This window comes from Myxocyprinus asiaticus, chromosome 32, assembly GCF_019703515.2.
Source record: "Myxocyprinus asiaticus isolate MX2 ecotype Aquarium Trade chromosome 32, UBuf_Myxa_2, whole genome shotgun sequence".
NCBI lineage: Eukaryota > Metazoa > Chordata > Actinopteri > Cypriniformes > Catostomidae > Myxocyprinus > Myxocyprinus asiaticus.
In genome coordinates this window covers 16,129,144-16,152,507 of record NC_059375.1, presented here as the reverse complement: position 1 = coordinate 16,152,507, position 23,364 = coordinate 16,129,144, and the positions used below count along the sequence as shown (strand labels likewise).

The window sequence follows — 23,364 nt, the reverse complement described above, 5'->3', positions numbered from 1 at the left end:
GACCCCCATCATCAGCAAATGCTTTGAGAGACTAATCAGAGATTACATCTGCTCTGTCTTGCCACTCAATCTTGACCCGCTGCAGTTTGCTTACCGCAACAACCGCTCCACTGATGATGCCATTGCATCTACAATACACACTGCTCTCTCCCACCTGGAAAAAAAGAACACTTATGTGAGAATGTTGTTTGTAGACTACAGCTCAGCATTCAACACCATAGTGCCCTCCAAGCTAGATGAGAAACTCCGGGCTCTGGGCTTAAACAGCTCGCTGTGCAGCTGGATCCTGGACTTCCTGTCAAGCAGACGCCAGGTGGTTAGAATAGGCAGCAACATCTCCTCATCACTAACCCTCAACACTGGAGCCCCGCAGGGCTGTGTTCTCAGCCCACTACTGTATTCCTTGTACACACATGACTGTGTGGCAACACATAGCTCCAATGCCATCATTAAGTTTGCTGATGACACGACGGTGGTTGGTCTGATCACTGACAATGATGAAACAGCCTACAGAGAGGAGGTGCACACTCTGACACACTGGTGTCAGGAGCACAACCTCTCCCTCAACGTCAGTAAGACAAAGGAGCTTGTGGTGGACTTCAGAAGAAAAGACAGAGAACACAGTCCCATCACCATCAATGGAGCACCAGTGGAGAGAGTCAGCAGCTTCAAGTTCCTGGGTGTCCACATCACTGAGGAACTCACATGGTCCGTCCACACTGAAGTCGTTGTGAAGAAGGCTCATCAGCGCCTCTTCTTCCTGAGACGGCTGAGGAAGTTTGGAATGAACCGCCACATCCTCACACGGTTCTACACCTGCACTGTGGAGAGCATCCTGACTGGCTGTATCTCCGCCTGGTACGGCAATAGCACCGCCCACAACCGCAAAGCACTGCAAAGGGTGGTGCGAACTGCCAGACACATCATCGGATGTGAGCTTCCCTCCCTCAAGGAAATATATACAAGGCGGTGTGTGAAAAAAGCACGGAGGATCATCAGAGACTCCAGCCACCCGAGCCATGGGCTGTTCTCACTGCTACCATCAGGTAGGCGGTATCGCAGCATCAGGACCCGCACCAGCCGACTCCATGATAGCTTCTTCCCCCAAGCAATCAGACTTCTGAACTCTTGATCTCCCACGATCAAATACATCAGCACTGCACTTTATTACTCTTACTCTTATATCTCACACCGGACTGTCATAAATTATATTATTATTATATTATATTCTCTCTTAACAACTGACTATCAACCGACAGCCTGAATGTCAATACAGTACAATACTGTACATTCTATATATATATATATATATATATATATATATATATATATATATATATATATACTTTTGTTTTTTTATATATATTTTAATTTTTAATTTTTATTGAATAATGTGTATCTATATAGTAAAAAAACAAAAACAGCATATTGTATACTGTACAGTGTATGTTATTATTTGTATATTGTTGAGTGTAATTATGTGTATAACAGATGCTTAAATTGTGTTGTGTTAATTTGATGTTTTAAGTTGAGTGTAATTATGTGTATAACAGATGTTTAAATTGTGTTGTGTTAATTTGATGTTTTAAGTTGAGTGTAATTATGTATAACAGATGTTTAAATTGTGTTATGTTAATTTGATGTTATTGTAAATTGGTATATGTCTCATCACTGTCACGACTGCTATGTTGATCGGAACTGCACCCAAGAATTTCACACACCATTGCACTTGTGTATATGGCTGTGTGACAATAAAGTGATTTGATTTGATTTGATTTTGATTTGTTCCCATGTCTATCTGTCAGTGGATTACCAGCTTTCTGACGGACAGGCAGCAGCTTGTGAGACGGGAAACTCACTTCTAGCACATGTACAATCAGCACTGGTGCCCCCAGGGATGTGTGCTCTCCCCACTACTCTTCTCCCTCTACACCAATGACTGCATCGCCAAGGACTGTCTGGCTGTCTGGTGCAGTCAAAACAACATTGAGCTGAACACGTTCAAAACGGTGGAGATCATTGTGGACTTTAGGAGGAACACCCCAACACTGACCCCCCTCACCATTCTAAACAGCACTGTGGCAGCAGTGGAGTCATTCGGGTTCCTGGGCACTACCATCTCACAGGACCTGAAGTGGGAGACCCACATTGACTCCATTGTGAAAAAGGCCCAGCAGAGGTTGTACTTCCTTCGCCAGCTGAGGAAATTCAACCTGCCACAGGCGCTGCTGATACAGTTCTACTCAGTCATTGAGTCTGTCCTTTGCACTTCAGTAACTGTCTGGTTTGGTTCAGCTACAAAATCAGACATCAGAATACTACAAAGGACAGTTCGGACTGCTGAGAGGATTATTGGTTGCCATCCCCCCCCCCCCCCCCTTCAAGAACTGTACACTTCCAGAGTGAGGAAAAAGGCTGGAAAAATCACTCTGGACCCCACTCACCCTGTCCACTACCTTTTTGAACTGTTACCTTCTGGCTGACGCTTCAGAGTTCTGAGCACCAGAACCGTCAGGCACAGGAACAGTTTTTTCCCTCAGGCTATCCATCTCATGAACAGTTAAATTGCCCCATTGAGCAATAACTATGTGCAATACACAGTTTAGTCTTTCTTATATTTATCCAACACATCCAACCTCTTCTGCCATTTCAATCCTCTAAAAAAAAAAAAAAATTTGCACTGTACATAACAGATTTGTATTTACACTGTACATAACAGATTGTATTAGATTCGCACTACCCATGTGTATGTGTGTATGTATGTATGTGTGTGTCTGTACGTATGTGTATAATTATTTTTTATTTTTTATTATTATGTCATGCTGCTGTTTTTGTATTGTTTTTGTATTGTTGTACACTGGAAGCTCCTGTCACCAAGACAAATTCCTTGTACTTGTAAGCATACTTGGCAATAAAGCTGATTCTGATTCTGATTCTGATAAGCAAGCCATTTGCAGGTTGACTTCTGCAAAGAGTGTTAAGCCCCATTCACATTGTCAGCAACTCACAGCCACAACACGACAGGAGACCATTAATTTTCGATGAGAGCTGGTGACTTCCGGCAACGCGAGCGACAGGATGTGTGTGTGTCAAGACATGCAACAATGTTGACAAAAGTTTTAACTATGCATATGCAGCGACATCGCACAGTGACAACCAATAGCAGTGAAGACGATGAAGCTCACATCATCCGTCTCGTGTGAGAGACTGTTGAGTGTATGCAAGATAGAGAAGTGAATGTTGTCATCGATTTCACTGTTATATATCATTTGTCTGTAACCACATTCATGGATATAATAAAAATATGATGTGTGTCAGAAATTGTCTGCATTCTGAGTAAGTTTGATTAATAAATTCATAGACTGTTCATCTTGTTATTGACGTGATGCATTGAGCACTGCTGCAGTTTATATAAAAACACTGTCCCCAGGGGGCATGGGTAGCTCAGCAGTATTGACGCTGACTACCACCCTTGGTGTCACGAGTTTGAATCCAGGGTGTGCTGAGTAACACCAGCCAGGTCTCCTAAGCAACTAAATTGGCCCAGTTGCTAGGGAGGGTAGAGTCACATGGGGTAACCTCCTCGTGGTCACTATAATGTGGTTCTCGCTCTTGGTGGGGCACGTGGTGAGTTGGGCGTGGATGCCGCGGAGAATAGCGTGGGCCTCCACATGCGCTACGTCTCCGCGGTAACACACTCAACAAGCCACGTGATAAGATGCGCGGATTGACAGTCTCAGATGCAGAGGCAACTGAGATTCGTCCTCCGCCACCCAGATTGAGGCGAGTCACTACGCCACCACAAGGACCTAGATCGCATTGGGATTTGGGTATTCCAAACTGGGGAGAAAAGGGGAGAAAAAACACTGTCCCCTGCAGAATGTTGATTCCTTTTCAAATAAAAATAATATCTTAGTTTTTTACCAGCAACGTATCTCATTTTTCTGTTGTTTTTTTTTTTCTCTCTCCTCAGATGGACATGTCTATGTTGGCAGACCTGTCGAGGTTTATAGACCTGACAGAATCCAGATTCTGCGTAGCTGTCATTGCTATCATTTTCAACCCTTTCTTCTGGAATGTGGTGAGTCACTATTGCAGTGTCTCTTCGAGTGCTGTATGACTCTGGTTGTCTCTTTTTGGAAACTGTAACGCTGTTACGTGAGCAGGTCATTCTTACATAACATTCATAAACATTACACTGACTTTGATTGTGCTCCTACAATCTTAATTTTAAAAACCTTTGCAAACCATTCACAATAAACTCCCCAGCTGCAAGTATGACCACCCACATCAATGATGCCTATTTGATGTTTTTCAACCTGTTTTGCCTAGTAACGGTCACAAAACTTGACTAACATTAGAAGTGGACCTAAGGGAAGACAATTATGCAAAATGTATCGTATCTACAATATTATACAATACTTTTATTCACAGGTCAGGTACATTTATGCATTTGGCAGATGCTTTCATGTGACTTGAAACTAACAGAATCAGTATATGCATTCCCTGAGAACTGAATCCATGACCTGGACTTTGCTAGCGTACTCTACCAGTTGAGCTATAGGAACGTTTTTGCTAAAACAAAATTAGGTGGAAAAAATAGATACCCTCAGTGCAATATTTTTGTGTTTATTATATATTGGCATTATTGTTCTATTTTTTTATAGTACTATGCAGTGTTGGGTGTAATCCAATTACAAAGTAATTAGTTACTGTAATTTGTACTGTAATACTGTAGTTATAAATGTAGGGCAATGCATTACATTTTACATTTTTTAATCAGATTACAGTTACTGACTTTTAATTTAATTACTTTTAAGTACATTTATGGGGTTATGCTTATTTCTAATATATTATTTATAAAGAATATATATATTATAGGCCAGAAATGAGTCATTGTAAAGGAGAAATGTGAGGTGCTGAGTGTAAGACTTCTGTATATCAATGAACAAGAAAGAATTTGTTAAAAGGAAAAGTGTTTTAGAAAGTAACTTAAAAGTAAAGTAGTTAGTAATTTGACTACTTTTTCAATTAAGTAATTATTAAAGTCATCTGAGTACAATTTTAGAGAAATAATTAGCAATTTGTAGTAGATTACTGTTATTAAGTGCCTCACCTAACACTGGTGCTATGTCAGGCTTTTCATAATTCTGATGACTATGGGCTGTAATTTTGTGAGTGTGCAAAGCGCAGTGCTACGTTCAGCAACTGTGCACTATGTCTTATTCAGTAATTCTAAGTGCAATTTTTGTGCCAGTACAGAGTGCAAGTGGGCAGGGGTAGTAGTGTTTGTGCCATCTGTGGGTGTATGTGTGAAAACTGTGGGTGTATTGTTTGCTAATGATGTGACGCAAAGCACAATTTTCTATTTTCCTGAGAAATAGGTCATTAGAAATAGCCTAAAGTGTACATTCCTAAATTCTAAAACTCTGAAAATATAGTGGAAATCGAATTATGTCCCTGACAATAGCTGTTTTTTTTTAAACAAAAAATTATTAGGTATGTGTTAAACTATCTATATGTCATTTTATTTAAATTATTATTATGTTTATATTTGCAATTGTATTTAGGATTTAATTTGTATTGGTAGTTTTCCACCTGTTTTCGTAGAGTGATTTTTAAGTCACTGCAAAAGGGGCTGGTGGAAGAAGTTGGAGAGAGTAAAATGTTTGGATTTGGTATGATTTTTTTGACCATTGATGTGTTCTGATATAACCACTGTTAATACCATGATTTGTGTGTCAGTAGATAAAAATGATTAATAATACTTACAGTCTCTGTAAGTATTATACAGTTTGAAAAGCCCTGGACAACAATTTTTTAAGGCTCCTATTTTTTATTGGTCAGTTCTCAATTACAGATGTCAAAAATGTACTGTAATTAAATGCTTTTTAGACACTTTTGAAATGTTTTTAACCCAGTGCAGTCTATCTTCTCTATCTTTTTTCAAAATGATCTCTACACATTTCCATTTCATTCACACCTTAATCACCTTATGTTAGCCATATCTGGATAAAATTAGGGCGTGTCCCATTATAATAATGCATCAGATTTGAGAGATTTCCTTTTTCTAACTTATTCCTCCACTTCACTGTATATGTGTGATGACTTCATTATCAGTGAATATGAGTCATATTTCATGTCGCGCAGGGCTGTCATTAGGCATAATACAAATCTGTTTGGCATTGTCTGCTTGGCAACATGATGGGACTTGAATAATCTTTAAGCTCCTTATTATAAGAATTACTCTCTCTGGGTGGCATCTTTGTCCCTCTCCCGGGTGGCTCAGGTTTATAGGCAGGTTAGCTTCCTGGGCCAGTATTCACAAAGATTTTTATCTTACCACTAGGAGATCTCCAAAGAGTTCCTACCTAGGAGTTTTTGCTTAAAGCCTATTCACAAAACTGCTAAGAGCAAGTTTTAGTAAGGAAATCTTAAGATAAGAGTAAGGCTGAGTTGTCCTCGCTGCTATGGATGACATCACGTTTTATGAGTGTGCTTTTTTAAGTCGCCCACAATGATTGGTAGACAGGGAACCGTTATATGTCAGCTAAGACATACAGCGATATACACTATATTGCCAAAAGTATTCGCTCATCTGCCTTTAGACGCATATGAACTTAAGTGACATCCCATTCCTAATCCATAGGATTTAATATGATGTCGGCCCACCCTTTGCAGCTATAACAGCTTCAACTCTTCTGGGAAGGCTTTCCACAAGGTTTAGGAGTGTGTTTATGGGAATTTTTGACCATTCTTCCAGAAGCGCATTTGTGAGGTCAGACACTGATGTTGGACGAGAAGGCCTGGCTCGCAGTCTTCGCTCCAATTCATCCCAAAGGTGCTCTATCGGGTTGAGGTCAGGACTCTGTGCAGGCCAGTCAAGTTCTTCCACACCAAACTCGCTCATCCATGTCTTTATGGACCTTGCTTTGTGCACTGGTGCGCAGTCATGTTGGAACAGGAAGGGGCCATCCCCAAACTGTTCCCACAAAGTTGGGAGAATGGAATTGTCCAAAATCTCTTGGTATGCTGAAGCATTCAGAGTTCCTTTCACTGGAACTAAGGGGCCAAGCCCAGCTCCTGAAAAACAACCCCACACCATAATCCCCCCTCCACCAAACTTCACAGTTGGCACAATGCAGTCAGACAAGTACCATTCTCCTGACAACCGCCAAACCCAGACTCGTCCATCAGATTGCCAGATGGAGAAGCGTGATTCGTCACTCCAGAGAACGCGTCTCCACTGCTCTAGAGTCCAGTGGCGGCGTGCTTTACACCACTGCATCCGACGCTTTGCATTGCACTTGGTGATGTATGGCTTGGATGCAGCTGCTCGGCCATGGAAACCCATTCCATGAAGCTCTCTACGCACTGTTCTTGAGCTAATCTGAAGGCCACATGAACTTTGGAGGTCTGTAGCGATTGACTCTGCAGAAAGTTGGCGACCTCTGCGCACTATGCGCCTCAGCATCCGCTGACCCCGCTCTGTCATTTTACGTGGCCTACCACTTCGTGGCTGAGTTGCTGTCATTCCCAATCGCTTCCACTTTGTTATAATACCACTGACAGTTGAATGTGGAATATTTAGTAGCGAGGAAATTTCACGACTGGACTTGTTGCACAGGTGGCATCCTATTACAGTACCACGCTGGAATTCACTGAGCTCCTGAGAGCGGCCCATTCTTTCACAAATGTTTGTAGAAGCAGTCTGCATGCCTAGGTGCTTCATTTTATACACCTGTGGCCATGGAAGTGATTGGAACACCTGAATTCAATTATTTGGATGGGTGAGCAAATACTTTTGGCAATATAGTGTATATAGGAGGTCTTCTAAACTGTCTGGGTTTAGGAGCTACTTTAAGTGTTAAAATGCTTCATGAATTACTCTTAGATTAAAATTTTACAAGTCCTGAATTTAGGAGTGGCACGGCGCTAATTTTTAAGAGTTGCTCCTAAATTTCCACGTTAGAAGCTACTTTTAGCCTTAAAACTTTATATGAATACGGGCTCTGTTGTTTTGTTGCCGGCACAAATAGGGGTTGTACTGCTGTGGTAATAACTCATTTTCAAATTGGATCTATGTTCTGGTGCATGGCATCTGGTTGGCATAGTGTAGTAGAATATACACTCTTGAAGAAATAGCTCACCAAAAAATGACAATGCTGTCATCATTTACTCACCCTTATGGCATTCCAAATCATGTGCTATATTCCAAGATATATAATATCCTTGTGTGAAACCATAATAAGTTGACTCTACTTAATTGAACTGAGTAAACTCGTTCCTCAATTTCAAAACTTGTGTAATTAAGTTTACTTAACTTGGTGTTCATATAGTATTAACTTAAAGGGATCATAAAATGCTAATTTTTAAAGTTTCATTACCTTCCCTGAGGTCCACTGATAATTTTTTATTTTATTTGACCAAAACAGTCATAATTTTGTAATATCAGATTAGGTTCCACCCTGTCTCTGACCATCTTTCTGAAAAGCTCGATTTTTGCCTCAGCTCCTCCTTTAAACTTAAGTGTAAACATCCAATGTTATAATTGGCAAACAGCATGCAGCCCCTCAAATTCAGCCATTTTTGAAACTCATTTGGAAGAGATTAAACAAGCACCAAACATTAGAAATGTAAATTTCACGGGTTACACAAAGCACACATCCAACACATTGCATCTGAATATATTACACTATTCATCTTAAGCACAACTGTTAACACTCACACCCTTCTACACAAGGGCTGCAACTAACAATTATTTTGATAATCAACTAATCTGATGATTATTAGAATGATTATTATTTGGGCGATTATTGCAACGATTAATCATTAGCTCTTAACTGACTATTCAGCTTGTGCCCCAACTTTTATGTTTTGTTTTTATTGAGATATAAAAAGTTTAGAGCCATCCAAGATTTTAAATCCTCCAAACAAGCTAGCAGGGGTCCTATAGTATTCTTTTTTTTTTTTTCAAAGGCAGATAGATTTGAGGATCGTCTGCATAGCATTGAAAAGAAACACCATGCTTGTTAAAAATAGACCCAATGGGAAGCTTATACAATGAAAACAGGATGGGGCCAAGAATAAAGCCTTGGGGGATCCCACAGGTAAGAGGAGCAATGCTAGACGAAAGATCACCAATATTAACTGAAAAACTTATTTTGCTCAAATATGACTTAAACCACTCGAGAACAGTTCTTCGGAAACCCACAGACTGTTCAAGCCAGGCTATAAGGATATTGTGATTAATGTTATGGAATACTGCACTGAGGTCTAACAGCACCAGTATTGTGGAGTCTCCAGCGTCTACAGCTAGCAAAACATCATTCCAAACTTTTAAAAGTGCAGATTCTGTGCTGTGGTGTGCTCTAAATCCAGATTGAAAGACCTCAAACAGAGCATTCTTGTCCAAAAAAGAGAACAACTTTCTACAAGACTTTTGATAAAAAAGGCAATTTAGAAATTGGTCTAAAATTTGCATAAATTGACGGATCCAGATTTGGGTTTTTTTAGAAGAGGCTTCACTATAGTATGTTTTAAATAGGCTGGCACAGACCCTGTTGCAAGGCAGCTATTTATTATGTACAGGATACAAGGCCCAACAATATTAAATACCTGTTTAAGTAAGCGAGATGGAAGTACATCTTGTGAACAGTCTGTAGATTTTAGGTGTTGTACAATATTTATCAGAATGAGTAGAGAGACTGGCTCAAATTAGCCAAACGCAGCAGGACAGACAGGAGGGGCAGATGGGTCATTAGCAGCTGATGGAATATGAGATTTAATGTCCTCAATCTTATTAACAAAAATTTTTATAAAACCTTCGCAGGTTGCAGATGACACATCAAAGCAGGGGTTGATAACAGATGTATAGTGCTAAACAAAACTCTGGGTCTATGACAGTTTTTTACAATAATATCAGAAAAATGCTTTGTCTTGACTGCTTTAACTGTTTTCTGATAAGCAGATAAGAAATCCCTTAAAATGTCATATGACACCTGAAGCTTGTCTTTCTTCCATTTGCGCTTAGCTCTCCTGCAAGCCTGTCTAAGAGCACAAGTGACATCATTTAGCCAAGGCTCTGATTTAGGTTTAGCATGCTTAATTTCATGGGAGCAATAGTGTCTAAACTTGTGGAACAGGTGGATTTAAACAGGGTAAGCATAGCTTCAGAGCTCAAGTGAGGCGGGGGACTTTCAAGTGTGGAAAGATGTGAAGCATTTGTATATGCTATTGAATAACTGTCAATAGTAGAAGAGTTAATAATGCGCGACAAGCGAGCAGGAGAGCGAGGTTTGTCGTTCTGATGCTAGAGTGAAGCACCAAAAATAACAGGCTTATGATCAGAGAATACTGCATCACATAATTCAGTATAACTGTTAGAAAACCCATAAGATAAAACAAGATCTAGTGTATGTCCATGTTCATGCGTAGGACCCCTCACAGATTGAACAAGATTAAAAGAGTCAATAAGATTTAAAAAGTCTTTTGTCAGAGGATTTGATGGACAACAAACATGAATATTAAAATCTCCCAGAATTAGAAATCTATCGTATTTTGGCAGAATTTCCCCCCAAAAGTCAGAAAATTCTGAACTAAAATCTATCCCTTTGAAGTGGCAATTGAAAGAACTGATCTTGGATCTTTTGGGTTGGTGGATGCTGTTACAGCTGTGATGAGAAAGGACAGCAGATTTGTGTCTTTCATGGATGTGTGTTTGCAAATGGTGCTCTTTGTTTGACGCTAACCAGGTTCCTCTATACACCATATGCTGCGCGCACACACCTACACATAAAACACTCTCACATACTCTCTCAGACACTCTTGCATACATACACTTAATCACGGCCCATTGAGCGAGCTTTCAATGAAAGCTGAGTTTACCAGACTGAGACCTCTTTCCCAAAGCACTACCAACATACGTCTGCACTGTTTGTTTTTTTACTCTGCCTGCTTTAATGCTGTTTTATATGTGCTCACCATTTAGAGTATGTAGACCTTTTAAAAGTCGTTTTTGGCTATTTTTGTTGTTGTGGCCTTCATATGCTCTCAGGCAAACATTAGGGTTCCTTTTAAAGAAATGAATGTGGATAAAACTAATTCAATGCTATTTTGGAGGTAATGGGCATGAGAGGCCTGACATCAAAAAATTGTTATGGCAAAGCAGAACCAGAACCTTCTTTTCACTGGCTGTGGTAATAACACATAAAAGAAAAGAAAAAAAGGGTTTTAAACCATTGCCTATGTGTGCATTTAGAATAATAACAGTTATTTGGTGTTATTCAAGCAAAAAATGTAACATTTTCGTAATACTTGACCTTGCAAAACTCGCACAATGCTATGTTGTTTAGGGTGGTTAGCATGTCTATGGGGTTGATATGGTGTTCTGGGTGGTTGCTAGTCAAAATAGCCCATGTCCAAGTCTCTATGATATTCTGGTCACTAGATATGGCATGTGTCCCTCATTCAATGTAAGTCTAAGGGATTTTATTACTTATTTTATTGTCCACCACGTGAAAATTGTCAAGGCCACAGTATACTTCGTTTGTCTGCGTTGCTGATCGGAACGCCCACAGTATGCGTGACACACATTTTGTCAATATGGGAATCACAAAGTTACATTGGCGCAACGTAACTTAGTACGTTGCTGTGACCAATATGGATGATTACGTCTTCACAACGTAACTGTGTTAGCTGGGTTATTGCACAGTCATTGATAAATATGGAATGGAATATGGTATGTCTATTAGGGGAAGCTGTAACATTGTGCCTTGTAATATAATTTGGACTTAACTTGCAAGGTTTACTTGTTTTAATTTTATTTTTCTCAGGAATGGCATGTTATTATAGCTTGTGTGGAAAAACATGGAGGTGCAGGTTCATGTTGCCTATACCACAATAAGGGAACATATTGTATCTCCGTGTTCTCTGCTGCAGCAGAAAGAGTATGTTGGGAGGATCGAGATGTCCTCTCCTTCAACATGACCTTTTCAATTAACACAGATCCTGCCTGAGCTTAGCAGTAGCCCACAGAAGCCACTCTGTTCTGCATGTTGGCCTATACGGTACACCAACTATAAATACAGGAGAAGTAGGCCTGTCACGATTGTTCCATAATTACATAATTATTTGATCTAATCATGATTATTTGAGATTACCACAATTATTGTGCACTTTAAATTCCAATTACACATTGCCACCCAAATAGGAACTATGGCATGAAATCAGAATTGGAGCTTTGTGGCTATTAGACCATGTCTATTAGCTTTGAGGTCATCTATATGCTAGTATACTCTCAACATTGACAAAATGACCCTTTAGCAGATATACACATTTAAAATAGTCGAGCCCATTAGTCGAGTCGAATTTGACTAGTCGTGACGTCATTCCACCCCAAACCACTGCAGAAATGGCACTCCACTACATGTACAATCCTACAGTACACAATAGCTTGTCTTATACAATAGTGTCTTTACACGTTCACTACAATGTAATAGTTTTAACTAATTATATGTATTTACAAAAATATCAGCATACCTGTAGCTATATGTTGTTAGGCATTAGATAGCCAACTAGACTGTGTCTGGGGTCCTAGAGGTTGCCATGGAAATGTGCATAGTAGTTGACACCTGAGGGAAGAATTATGACCAATGCTCTGAGTGGATAAAATAAATAATGTTATCTCCTTGTTATCACCTTTTTATTGTAGTGTGCCTCAATAGGCATTTCGGACTCCAACTTGAAGCGCTTTTCTAACGGTCGCCAAATCGTGTTCTTGAAGGAGTGAACAGCATCCAGGTCAGATATCTCTTATATCACCACTTAAAGATAACTCGCAACACAATTTACAGCATACGGTCAACTTTAAAGGCATAGTTCATCCAAAAATGAAACTTCACCCTCATGTCGTTCCAAACTTGTATTGTTTTGCAGAAAACAAAATAATTTAATGAATATCCTGGTCTGTCTTTTCAATACAATGGCAGTTGATAATGTCTCACTTTATACAGTAGCTTAAAAAGGTGAAAATGTTATATTTTTCACATTATATTTATATTCATATTTAGTGAAAATATTGACACCTCTTGCACGTTCAGGAGTGCACAAGACAAGCTTTTTCATGTTGGCTAGCCTGCTCTCGAGAACTTCAGTTGTTTTTAGGTCTAAACAGCACAAATTCCCATGTAAACACTAGGGATGTGCGGAACGACTAATTTCACGGAAGTTTCAATGTACATTTTGGAGTCGACTAGTCTAAAAAGTAAGAAACCCTCAGAAAACAGTAAAAAAAAACAAAAAACATTGTGTGTTTATGCGACCCTTTTAAAATACTTAATACTTCCGCTGAAAATGGACGTGCTTGTTTTGCAATATGATCATCTTACATTAAATACAGAACATGACAGAATCATCATTAGCGAAAACAGGCATATTTATTGAAAACACTTGAATGCATAGTGCAGGACCAATAGACCCTTATAGCCTGTTCTAAAAGGAATTCACCTAGTAAATGTTACTTAAAATATTAAAACAGTCGGGGCATTGTTGAAAATAATTAACAGGTAAGCCAAATCTAAGAGAAAAAAAGAATGCACTGAAAAGTCAAGCGTATTTCACAACGTGCATGAATTAGCCTATGATCTAATATGGCAGCTGTTCGGTTCAGAACATTACTCAAAAATAGGCATTACAATATGGTTATTTAATATATAAACCAATTTTTATTGATTTTCCAGAAAACTTTTACTATATAGTGATATATACAGTACTGTGCAAAAGTCTTTTGGCACATAAGATGTTTCACAAAAACATTTATCTTAAAGAGCACCTATTATGGTTTTTAAACGTGGCTAATTTTGTTTTAAAGGTCTCATACAATAGATTTACATGCATCCAAGGTCAAAAAACACTTTAATTTGCTCATAATTTAAATTGCAGCATTACCTTTTTTTCCCCAGTGTCAAAAACGACTCGTTTAACTCATCCTTTCAGAGAGTCTGCACTGCTCTGATTGGCCAGATGGCCCAGTCTGTTGTGATTGGTCTACCGCTTAGTGTAGTGTTTGAGGGCGGGTCAAAGCTGTTCGCGAGCAGCCAAGGAAGACCAGAGGCGGGTTTTTTGTTACCAAATTACATAGGTTAGTACAGGAAGTAAGTCTGGAACTACTAACGACTCGTTTCAGGTGTTCAGAATCGGTTCTTTCTTTTGGGAGTCAATAACTCCATTTGTCGTGCACTTTGATTTTTGAAACTTTGCAGACTTTTTTACATTCACAAACAGCTATATAACATACTACATGAAAGGTAATATTTGAAAACCCACAATAGGTGCTGTATAGTTATGTATATCTTCAGCTTTAGTGTGTCAATAGGAAATATAAATGTTAGACTTCCAAACATTACTTTTGTAAATAGAATAGATTAGAACAGAAGAACAGGGAGCCCTACAACAGATAGCATGGCCCCCACAAAACCCCCTACTGAACATTAAGTCAATCTGGGATTAAATGAAGAGACCAAAGCAATTGAGACAGCCTAAACAGTTCAAAGAACTGTGGCAAATTCTCCAAGAAGCTTGGAACATTCAACAACCACCAAAAACTGTATCCAGGAGTGCCTAGGAGAATTGGTGCTGTTTTGAAGGCAAAGGTGGTCACATCAAATATTGATTTAGACATCCTTATTATGCAACATTTTTCACCAGTGCCTAAAACTTTTGCACAGTACTGTATATTTCGTTATCGTGATATAAAATGATTCATATTGTGATATAAGATTTTGGTCATATCGCCCACCCCTAGTATAGGTTTAGTTTTATTATTTTTATTCTATTTTTCATGATGGAAAGTATCATGAAAGTAATGCCAACCATGTTCTAAATAGTGCTGTTCTCCACCTCTCAGTCTGTTGAGGTATTTGACTGATAGGAACTCAGACAAGGTATTTTTCATTGATTTCAGGCTTCTTAGCCAACATTTCATCAGCAGCAATCTCAGTAGATTTGGAGAGGTTGCCATTTTTAGTTTTTACCTACAGTAACTGACACAGCCTTATTTTGACAGTGGGCTGCTGCCTGCACTGGATTTTGAAGGAGACAACACTTTATATGTACAACGGTTAGACAGAGGCATTGCTGTTTAATTAAAGACATCGCTGTTTAATGTAGCTTTAGGATTTAAAAGGATCGTTGTGCTGCTGGAAGCCTTTTTTACAGCTCTTTAAGTTCTTTTAAACTTTTAATGCAAATATAGGTGTTAATACTGTGGTACAATAATCATTCTTTACAAGAATTAAGTATAAAAGTATAGCATAGTGTCAACCCACCCCAGGGGCGTAGCAGTCATTTTAAAAGGGGGGGGGGGGGGGGGCTGCACAGCATTCAGTAGGTTGCTCGTACAGACCCAACACTTACAGTGCACTTACATTTAAAGAATCAAATATTGCAAAATAACTGCAAAATTTTTCTAAATTAGCTGCAAAAATAAAGGGCATCTTGTGAAGCACTTGCTTCTGTTTCACACATGACAATAAAAGACTGAGCACAAGCTGGTCCTGAATAAATTATTTAATCAATTACAATAATGACAATTGTGCATGTGCACAATTTTATTTTTTACTCTGCTTGTGCATTGTGGGATTTAAATGTATCCAAGTGGCTCGAGTGTTTTGACTACGTTCACAAAGAATTTGTTCAGATACATTTAATGGTTCAATTATCATTTTTGGTGATGCCAGAAGGTGGTGACAAATGAGTGTCTTATGTGAAATGTGTTCGTCACTGAATCAATGATCAAAAGAAAATTTTAACCCTTTAAAATTTGTATGTCTACAGACCTACCAAGAGACTGTTTTAAGCATTATAAGAACAAAGCAAATCTATCATTTCCCTACAGTTTGTGAGCTGCTGAGCATGAATTTTATCAAAAGACAACAATAATAGTCTTATAATAATTATAATGAGTTTCAAAAACGTCCGTACATTTTCATGTATAAAAAAGCGTGTCTACATATCTATTCACTTCAGTAAAATGCCTAAGTGCTCTAAGAACACAGCAGATCTATCTTTTTTCCTACAGTTTGTCAACTGCACACCAGCATAGAGGTAAAAAACAGGAGCTGATATTAAAAACAGCTTTACATATTTAACACAGATCTAGTAATCTGCTTAAATTGGCAAAAGGAACCGATCAAACTATTACCTCCAAACATAATGTAAGAAGCATAACTTAATGAAGACTCATGCGCTGATATAAACTCCACTTGTGTGCTTAAAAGTCCTTTGTCCTTTGTTTTGTTTTTCTGCAGTGTATTTCATGTAATGCTGCCAATCAAGAACGATATGCCGATAAATAACTCTCATTTGTGTGTTCCTCATCTCTAGATTATTCATTTAGATCAACATCATTGCCGGATAAATGGATAAATGATCATTGTTGAAAGCAACTTTGTAGAAATCAATGGAGCCTTGTTGATTAGACTGTCTGACTGACGACCTGTTACATAAGGGTTGTTTCGGCTCATGAAACTCACATGTGATTGGCTGGATGGTCACTCAATCAGCCCAAAGTAACAAAATGCAGAGAATACTGTATCCACTATTTGGACTTGGTATGGGTTTAGCTTGGAAAAGTGCGGGGGACAAAAATCACCTTTTTTTAAAGAGTGCGGGGGACGTGTCGGCTATGCCCTTGATCCACCCCTATAAATATGTTTGTCCTGGGTCCCATGAATTGAAGTGATGGCCCTGTTGATATCAGTGTGTACTGAAATGACTGAAGATCCGTCTGAGTTTTAGAAGCGTTTCTAGCATGAAACTTTGAATAATTGAAGCATTTCTGGCTTATATTGATTCCAGGAGCAGCTGACTGATGACTAACTGTGATATCAATGGCCTTTTAATTTAATTGTAATATAGGCTGTATTGCTGAACAGTTAACAAGAGGTGACGTGATTAGAGAGATAACTAGATTTGTCAAGGTGCGAGAGAGACAGGACCCAAAAGCAGAGGGAACAGTTCAATTGGTTTTATTGATCAAACACAAAAGGTCTTTCTTGAAACATCACAAAGTCAAGCCCGAGATGCGGGCAGAGAACCGAGGAATCCTCCACAGGGTTAGAAGGCGAAGGCGAAGGCCAACGAGAGGGTAACCACACCATACAGGCAGGCACACAAGCAAGCTCCAACTATACAAAAAGAGCACAGTTAACAAGACAGCAAACACTACCTTCATGCTTGACAGTACCAATACAACAGGAGCAGTAACAATGATCCGACCTCGGACATGACACACGAGGGGATTTAAATAAGCAGAGAACAAACACAGGGCAGGTGATGCTAGCAGCTGAAGGTTGTAATGATCAGCATTCCCATGGAAACAATCAGGGTTCCCATGGAAATACTGATTCAGCATGCCAGCGACACCTGAAACACATAAGGGCAAAACGTAAACACGCTTTGACAAAACAGACAATGGACGATGATGCCACAGTCCTCATCAGGCGAGACACACAACCTGGCAAAGTGCCAGGACTGTGACATCACCGGAGGGTGCACGACGGAAAATCACGCACCGCGATAACCCACTGCTGGACCCGTGTGTTCACACACAGCATGAACATGAAACACAAGACAGACAGGGGACGATGATATCATGGTCCTCGTCAGACAAAACCCAACCTGACTGGTTGACAGGACCATGACATTACTGGAGAGCGCACAGTGATAACACGCACACGGTGGTCCCAAACAACCGGACCCATGCGCTCAAACAAAGGGGGAGCACAAAACACAAAGGCAGGCTGATACTGCCACGGTCCCGTCAGGCAGAACCCTAACCTGCACAATAAACTGCATCTGGAATTTCATTCAAGTTGCACTCTTGTAGTCTCTGTGTCTGGGCCATCTGGTAAGAGTAAATGATTAAGGTAATATTGTAAAACAATTTATATACTATATAAATACAGTACTGTGCAAAAGTTTTAGGCACTTGTGAAAAATGTTGCATAGTGAGGATGTCTTTAAAAATAATGCCATCAGTATTTTTCATTTATCAATTAATGTCATACAAAGTCCAGTAAACATAAAAAAAGCTACATCAATATTTGGTGTGACAACCTTTGCATTCAAAACAGCACCAATTATCCTAAGTACACCTGGACACAGCTTTTCTTGGTTGTTGGCAGATAGGATGTTCCAAGCTTCTTGGAGAATTTGCCACAGTTCTTCTATCTATTTAGGCAGTCTCAAATGCTTCTGTCTCTTCAGACTGACTCGATGTTCATTGGGGGGCTCTATGGGGGCCATGCCATCTGTTGCAGAGCTCCCTGTTCTTCTATTCTATTCTATTTACAAAAGGAATGTTTGGGAGTGTAAAATGTATTTTTCTTATTGAGACACTAAAGCTGAAGATATAAATAACAATCTTAAGACAGATGCTTTGGTAAAACATATTTTGCACAGTACTGTATATATATATATGAGATCAAGCTTTTGACACTTAACTTTTGGACAATTGAGGGACTTGTTCACAACTATTAGACAAGGTGCACACATTCACTGACGCTCAAGAAGACTATATGCATACTTTACTTTATGTAATTATCTGTAATGTAGATTGTGAAAAGCAGTATTAAATAAAAAAAATATTTTATCTCTTATATTTGTATAAATTATTAGTGGGGTGTGAACATTTGTGAGACAAAAGGGAATGCAAACTTATCTTCTCAACTATATACTGTATACTGTTTATTAAACCTCCGATTAATGGGTTATCAGCTGTCTTCCATTTCTTCTACTTTCTATCTTGTTTCTGAACAGCAATCTAAATCGAGCAATTCTGTGATTCGGTGACTAAAACAGCCATTTGGCTTCTTAATGTTTCAGTTTAGGAGCCAATGGCTCCTTAGTAATTTTTTTAGTCTGGAGCCCTGTTTCTTCTTTTACAGTGTTACTTAATTTCTACAGAATGCAGCCCTTCATCTTTATAGCAAAATGTGTTATTGCTTTCCTAACTGATAACTAGCTAACAAGATTTCAAATAGACACTCTGGAGTCTTCCTGTTGGTTTTCTCATCACAAAGGTCTCATAAGAGACAAACATCATTGACTTTAATCTCTCTCATGCACCCAGTGTTGAGTGTATTAACCCTGTCACATGTTAAGTGTGTGACATCGTCAGCTGTTCATCCACATGAACAATATGAAAACACTAGAAAAAGCCTAGAGGACAAAAAAACAAGAGAGATGAAGAGACTTGGAGGGTCAAGGAGATGGTCTTGTAATAAATCTACAGTTGCAGAAGGTCAAACTGAGGGCATTTCAATTAATCCACTGATTCAGGTGATTATGTTAATGCATATGTTTGTGTGTGTGTGTGTGTGTGTGTGTGTGTGCTGTAATATGTAGTATTGAACAAAAAATCGATGCATGTTTACACAGAGTGGGTTAGCAGCTTCTCAATGCCACCAGAACATTTTAGACTATTTCTAGTTTCATGTTGCACCTTCACATTGGGATTTTAGATGCAACAGAACTTTGCATCTAATTCTATGTAGTTTCAGTGATGTTTTAATAGGTTATTTAATAATTTAATTATTACACTTAAAAAATATCACTTTAAAATATTTTCTTATCAAAATCCAATAACTAGCTCTATCTATCAAACTATTTTCTTTTTCATCTGACATTAAAAATCCCTCTTAATTTGTTAATCTGTGCACGTTCTTGTGGTGCCATCAGCCAATCAGAGTCAGGACGCCATTTTCTTGCAGCTCCAAAGTGATTAGTCACATGGCATTTACAGCTCATTTGATTGAATGAGGAACTGAATATCCATGAGCAAACATTGCAGATTTCAAATTGAATGTGAATGCCAATGCATTGCTCTCTCCGGGTATTATATAGTGCGTTCAAGTTATGTCGGAATTATCGTATTTACAAGATGATGAACGCACATGAACACTACCACAAAGTCGTAATTACGAGTGGGAAACTCTGGACTTTCCGAGTTGGGGGCGTGTCGATTTAAGAATCATGGCGGAAGCAAATTGTTTCTATCAGGAAGACTCGCAGACTTGAGTGAAATTTTAAATGACATTTATTTAATGAATATAAAACAGAAATGTAATGTCTCTCTTAGGCGTAAGCCCCATCTGACGGTCCGAAGAACTTGTACTCAGAACCGTCATATCCTGCCGGAGAGAGGAGGCAGGGGTGAGGAGCCTACCCCTGTGCAGGACGGGACTCAACTGGTGGTGGTGGGGTGGTGGAGGTTGCCGTGTTAGCACACTGAAACAGCAATGTGATAGATTGTGAGCAGACTTATAAAGCAATGGCCTACATGTGATTGGCTAGGAGTTACCTAGCTAATGGTGTGATGATGTACAGCTGCTAGTCTTCCCACTAGAACTACACTGCGCTTACATTACTTGTAAAAATTCAATTTTATTTGAGGATTTTGACTGCAGTTTAGTTTGTATGCGTTTTTTTGTACTGTTAATGAAGAATAATGATCAAACTTACCAGAAAATAGGATTCATTTAGCTAGGTAATGCAGCATAAGCATTTTCAACAAAACTACATTTCCCATCATACACCGATCAGCCACAACATTGAAACCACATGCCTAATATTGTGTAGGTCCTCCTCGTGCCACCAAAATAGCGGCAACTTGCATCTCAGAATAGCATTCTAAGATGTTATTCTTCTTACCAAAATTGTACAGAGCGGTTATCCGAGTTACCGTAGACTTTTCAAACCAGTCTGGCCATTCTCCGTTGACCTCTCTCATTAACAAGGCATTTCCATCCACAGAACTGCCGCTCACTGGATGTTTTTTGTTTTTGGCACCATTCGGAGTAAACTCTAGAGACTGTTGTGTGTGAAAATCCCAGAAGATCAGCAGTTACAGAAATACTCAAACCAGCCCATCTGTGGCCACACAAGAATGATAAAAAAGGTAGATAAAAACTTAATTACACACCTGATGCCTGTTTTTGCTCTTTTTTGTTGCATTGGTGCTAAAAAAAAAAGCTTTCTGCCTTCGCTAGTAAGTAAAAAAGAGAGAAATATGAAATTTCAAAACGGTCTGTTCTTTCTGACTAAATCACTTGAATGCACATGAAATCATATTTACAATTTCTGACCTCGTATGTAAAAACTTCCCAGGAGGACTTGAACGCACCATTAGACTCCCTTGGTGGTCTTATATATGAGAATTGTAGACCAAAGGAGATGTTGCATCCAGAGTTCTTGCTCTCAGCCCTGCTCATGTGTTCTCTATCAAACAATGCTACTCCACATGATGAAAATGCAGCATTTTCTGCTGTTAGATATGTCAAATTTACAGGAATAATGTTGAATCAATACTGCAGGCTTCATAGGGTTTTGATTGTAATAGCAACAGGGCAGATGGATTGAGATGCTGTGCATCCAATTAGACAGCAGGATAATGTTACATAAGGGATTTTATCGACCTATGGGGATGGGGAGACGACCGCCGGATGGGTCTGAACCAGGCCAAATCTACCCCAGATGGGCTCAGTGAATGGCCTCCTGCCTCACACTGCAAAATCCAATCAAGAACCAAAAAAAGTGAATGAAAGTAACATGGAGGAAAAATGTATAAATGGGTGAATTTGGTGGGATTATTTTCTCTTAAAAAAAGAGAGACAAAGAGAGCGCAGATAGTTGTAGATCAAGGCTACTCAACAGCCCCACTCTTAATTTTTTATAGTAATCTTTTATTTTAAAGGGATACTGTAGTTCACCCAAAAATAAAAATTATATCATAATTTACTCACCCTCATGCCATCCAAGATGTGTATGATTTTCTTTCTTCTGTTGAACACAAATGAAGATTTTTAAAAGTATATTTTAGCTCTGTAGGTCCATACAATGCAAGTGAATGGTGACCAGAACTTTCAAGCTCCAAAAATCACATAACGGCAGCATAAAAGTAATCCATAAGACTCATTGGTTTGATATATGTCTTCTGAAGCGATGCAGTCACCTTGGGTGAGAAACAGATCAATATTTCAATCCTTTTTTACTATAAATCAGAATGTGAAAGTGAAAATAGGGATTTATAGTAAAAAAAGGACTTAAACATTGACCTGTTTCTCACCCACACCTATCATATCACTTCAGAAGACAAAGATTTAACCACTGGAGTCTTGTGGATTAATTTTTTGATGCCTTTATGTGATTTTTGGAGCTTGAAAGCTCTGGTCACCATTTACTTGCATTGTATAGATGAAATACATTTTACATTTTTGGGTGAACTATCCCTTTAATGAGGAAAGTAGGCTGTGGTATGTGGCATGACCAAATCTTATTTCACATTATGAGTAATTTTATTCCACCCCAAAATGTTTTATATACTGTATATATTACATAACCATGTAATAAATACTCTACAAATGAAAGGTACTTTATCTAATTTATTTTCAATGTATTTGAAACTTGATGGCCCCAAACCAAAAGATACAACTATTCATAACAACAGAATGATAAGTCTGGCATCAGTGCAAAAACAGCTTCACATTATGTAATACTTAAAAACAAGTTAAAAACTAAAGATTCCAAACAGTAATACTGCACATATTAAATATGATTGGATTAGCTATGTTTGAAGCCGTTGTAAAATATCTGATATATGCACACTTATTAGTGTACATCAGATGTTTTCTTTATTAATGTGGCAAGTTGGACCACCCAAAAATGGCTTATGGGCCGCATGTGGCCCATGTGTTGAGTAATGCTGTTGTTTAGCATTAAATGGCACATTTATTGTACCGTCAAGCTTTCCTGCGTGTGCTCGATCTGCACAAACATGGAGAAAGAAGGGTTCACACTGAGTAAATATTAAAGAACCCCTTTATCACATTTATGTTTAGGATAAATAAATTGCTAAGAAGGTTTCCAGTATCCATTGGAAGGCTAAATCCGAAACATATGTATGATGGAGAGATTTGCTTCAGAATCAAAGCATCATGTTTTACTAAAAAGATAGAAGCTTAATTTTTTTCTTAGATTAAAAAACAACGCAGAGCTGTTACAATAGATACATTTGAGTATTTTAATAACAAGTTTGTTACTGAAAAAGTTGTAATGCAGTGTATATGACTGAATAAAAAATAAAAGTTCAATAAGACATTACATACAGATTTTTCAATATTTCTTCCTTCCCTGATTTACACTTACAGACTCTTTTATATTCCTCCAATAGAGAAAGATGGGCAGAACATGGAACGGAGAGAGACATGATGTGTTTTAGAAATGTTCTTTATATGCAAGTATCAAGTGGTGATCTGTTATTCTGAGTATCCTGAGGTCATTTGCAGTAAACATATTAGAATTCCA

General features: G+C 38.6%; 1 protein-coding gene across 2 annotated transcripts in view; it reads left to right on the top strand.

Annotated features, from left to right (window-relative positions):
• The window catches only part of pemt (phosphatidylethanolamine N-methyltransferase), a 116,233-nt gene that overhangs the window by 12,470 nt on the left and 80,399 nt on the right, over positions 1 to 23,364 (top strand). For both annotated transcript variants that reach the window (XM_051667306.1, XM_051667305.1), the window contains exon 2: positions 3,974 to 4,081. In XM_051667306.1, the coding sequence (XP_051523266.1) occupies positions 3,974 to 4,081 (108 nt within the window). The remainder of the gene's footprint in view (positions 1 to 3,973; positions 4,082 to 23,364) is intronic.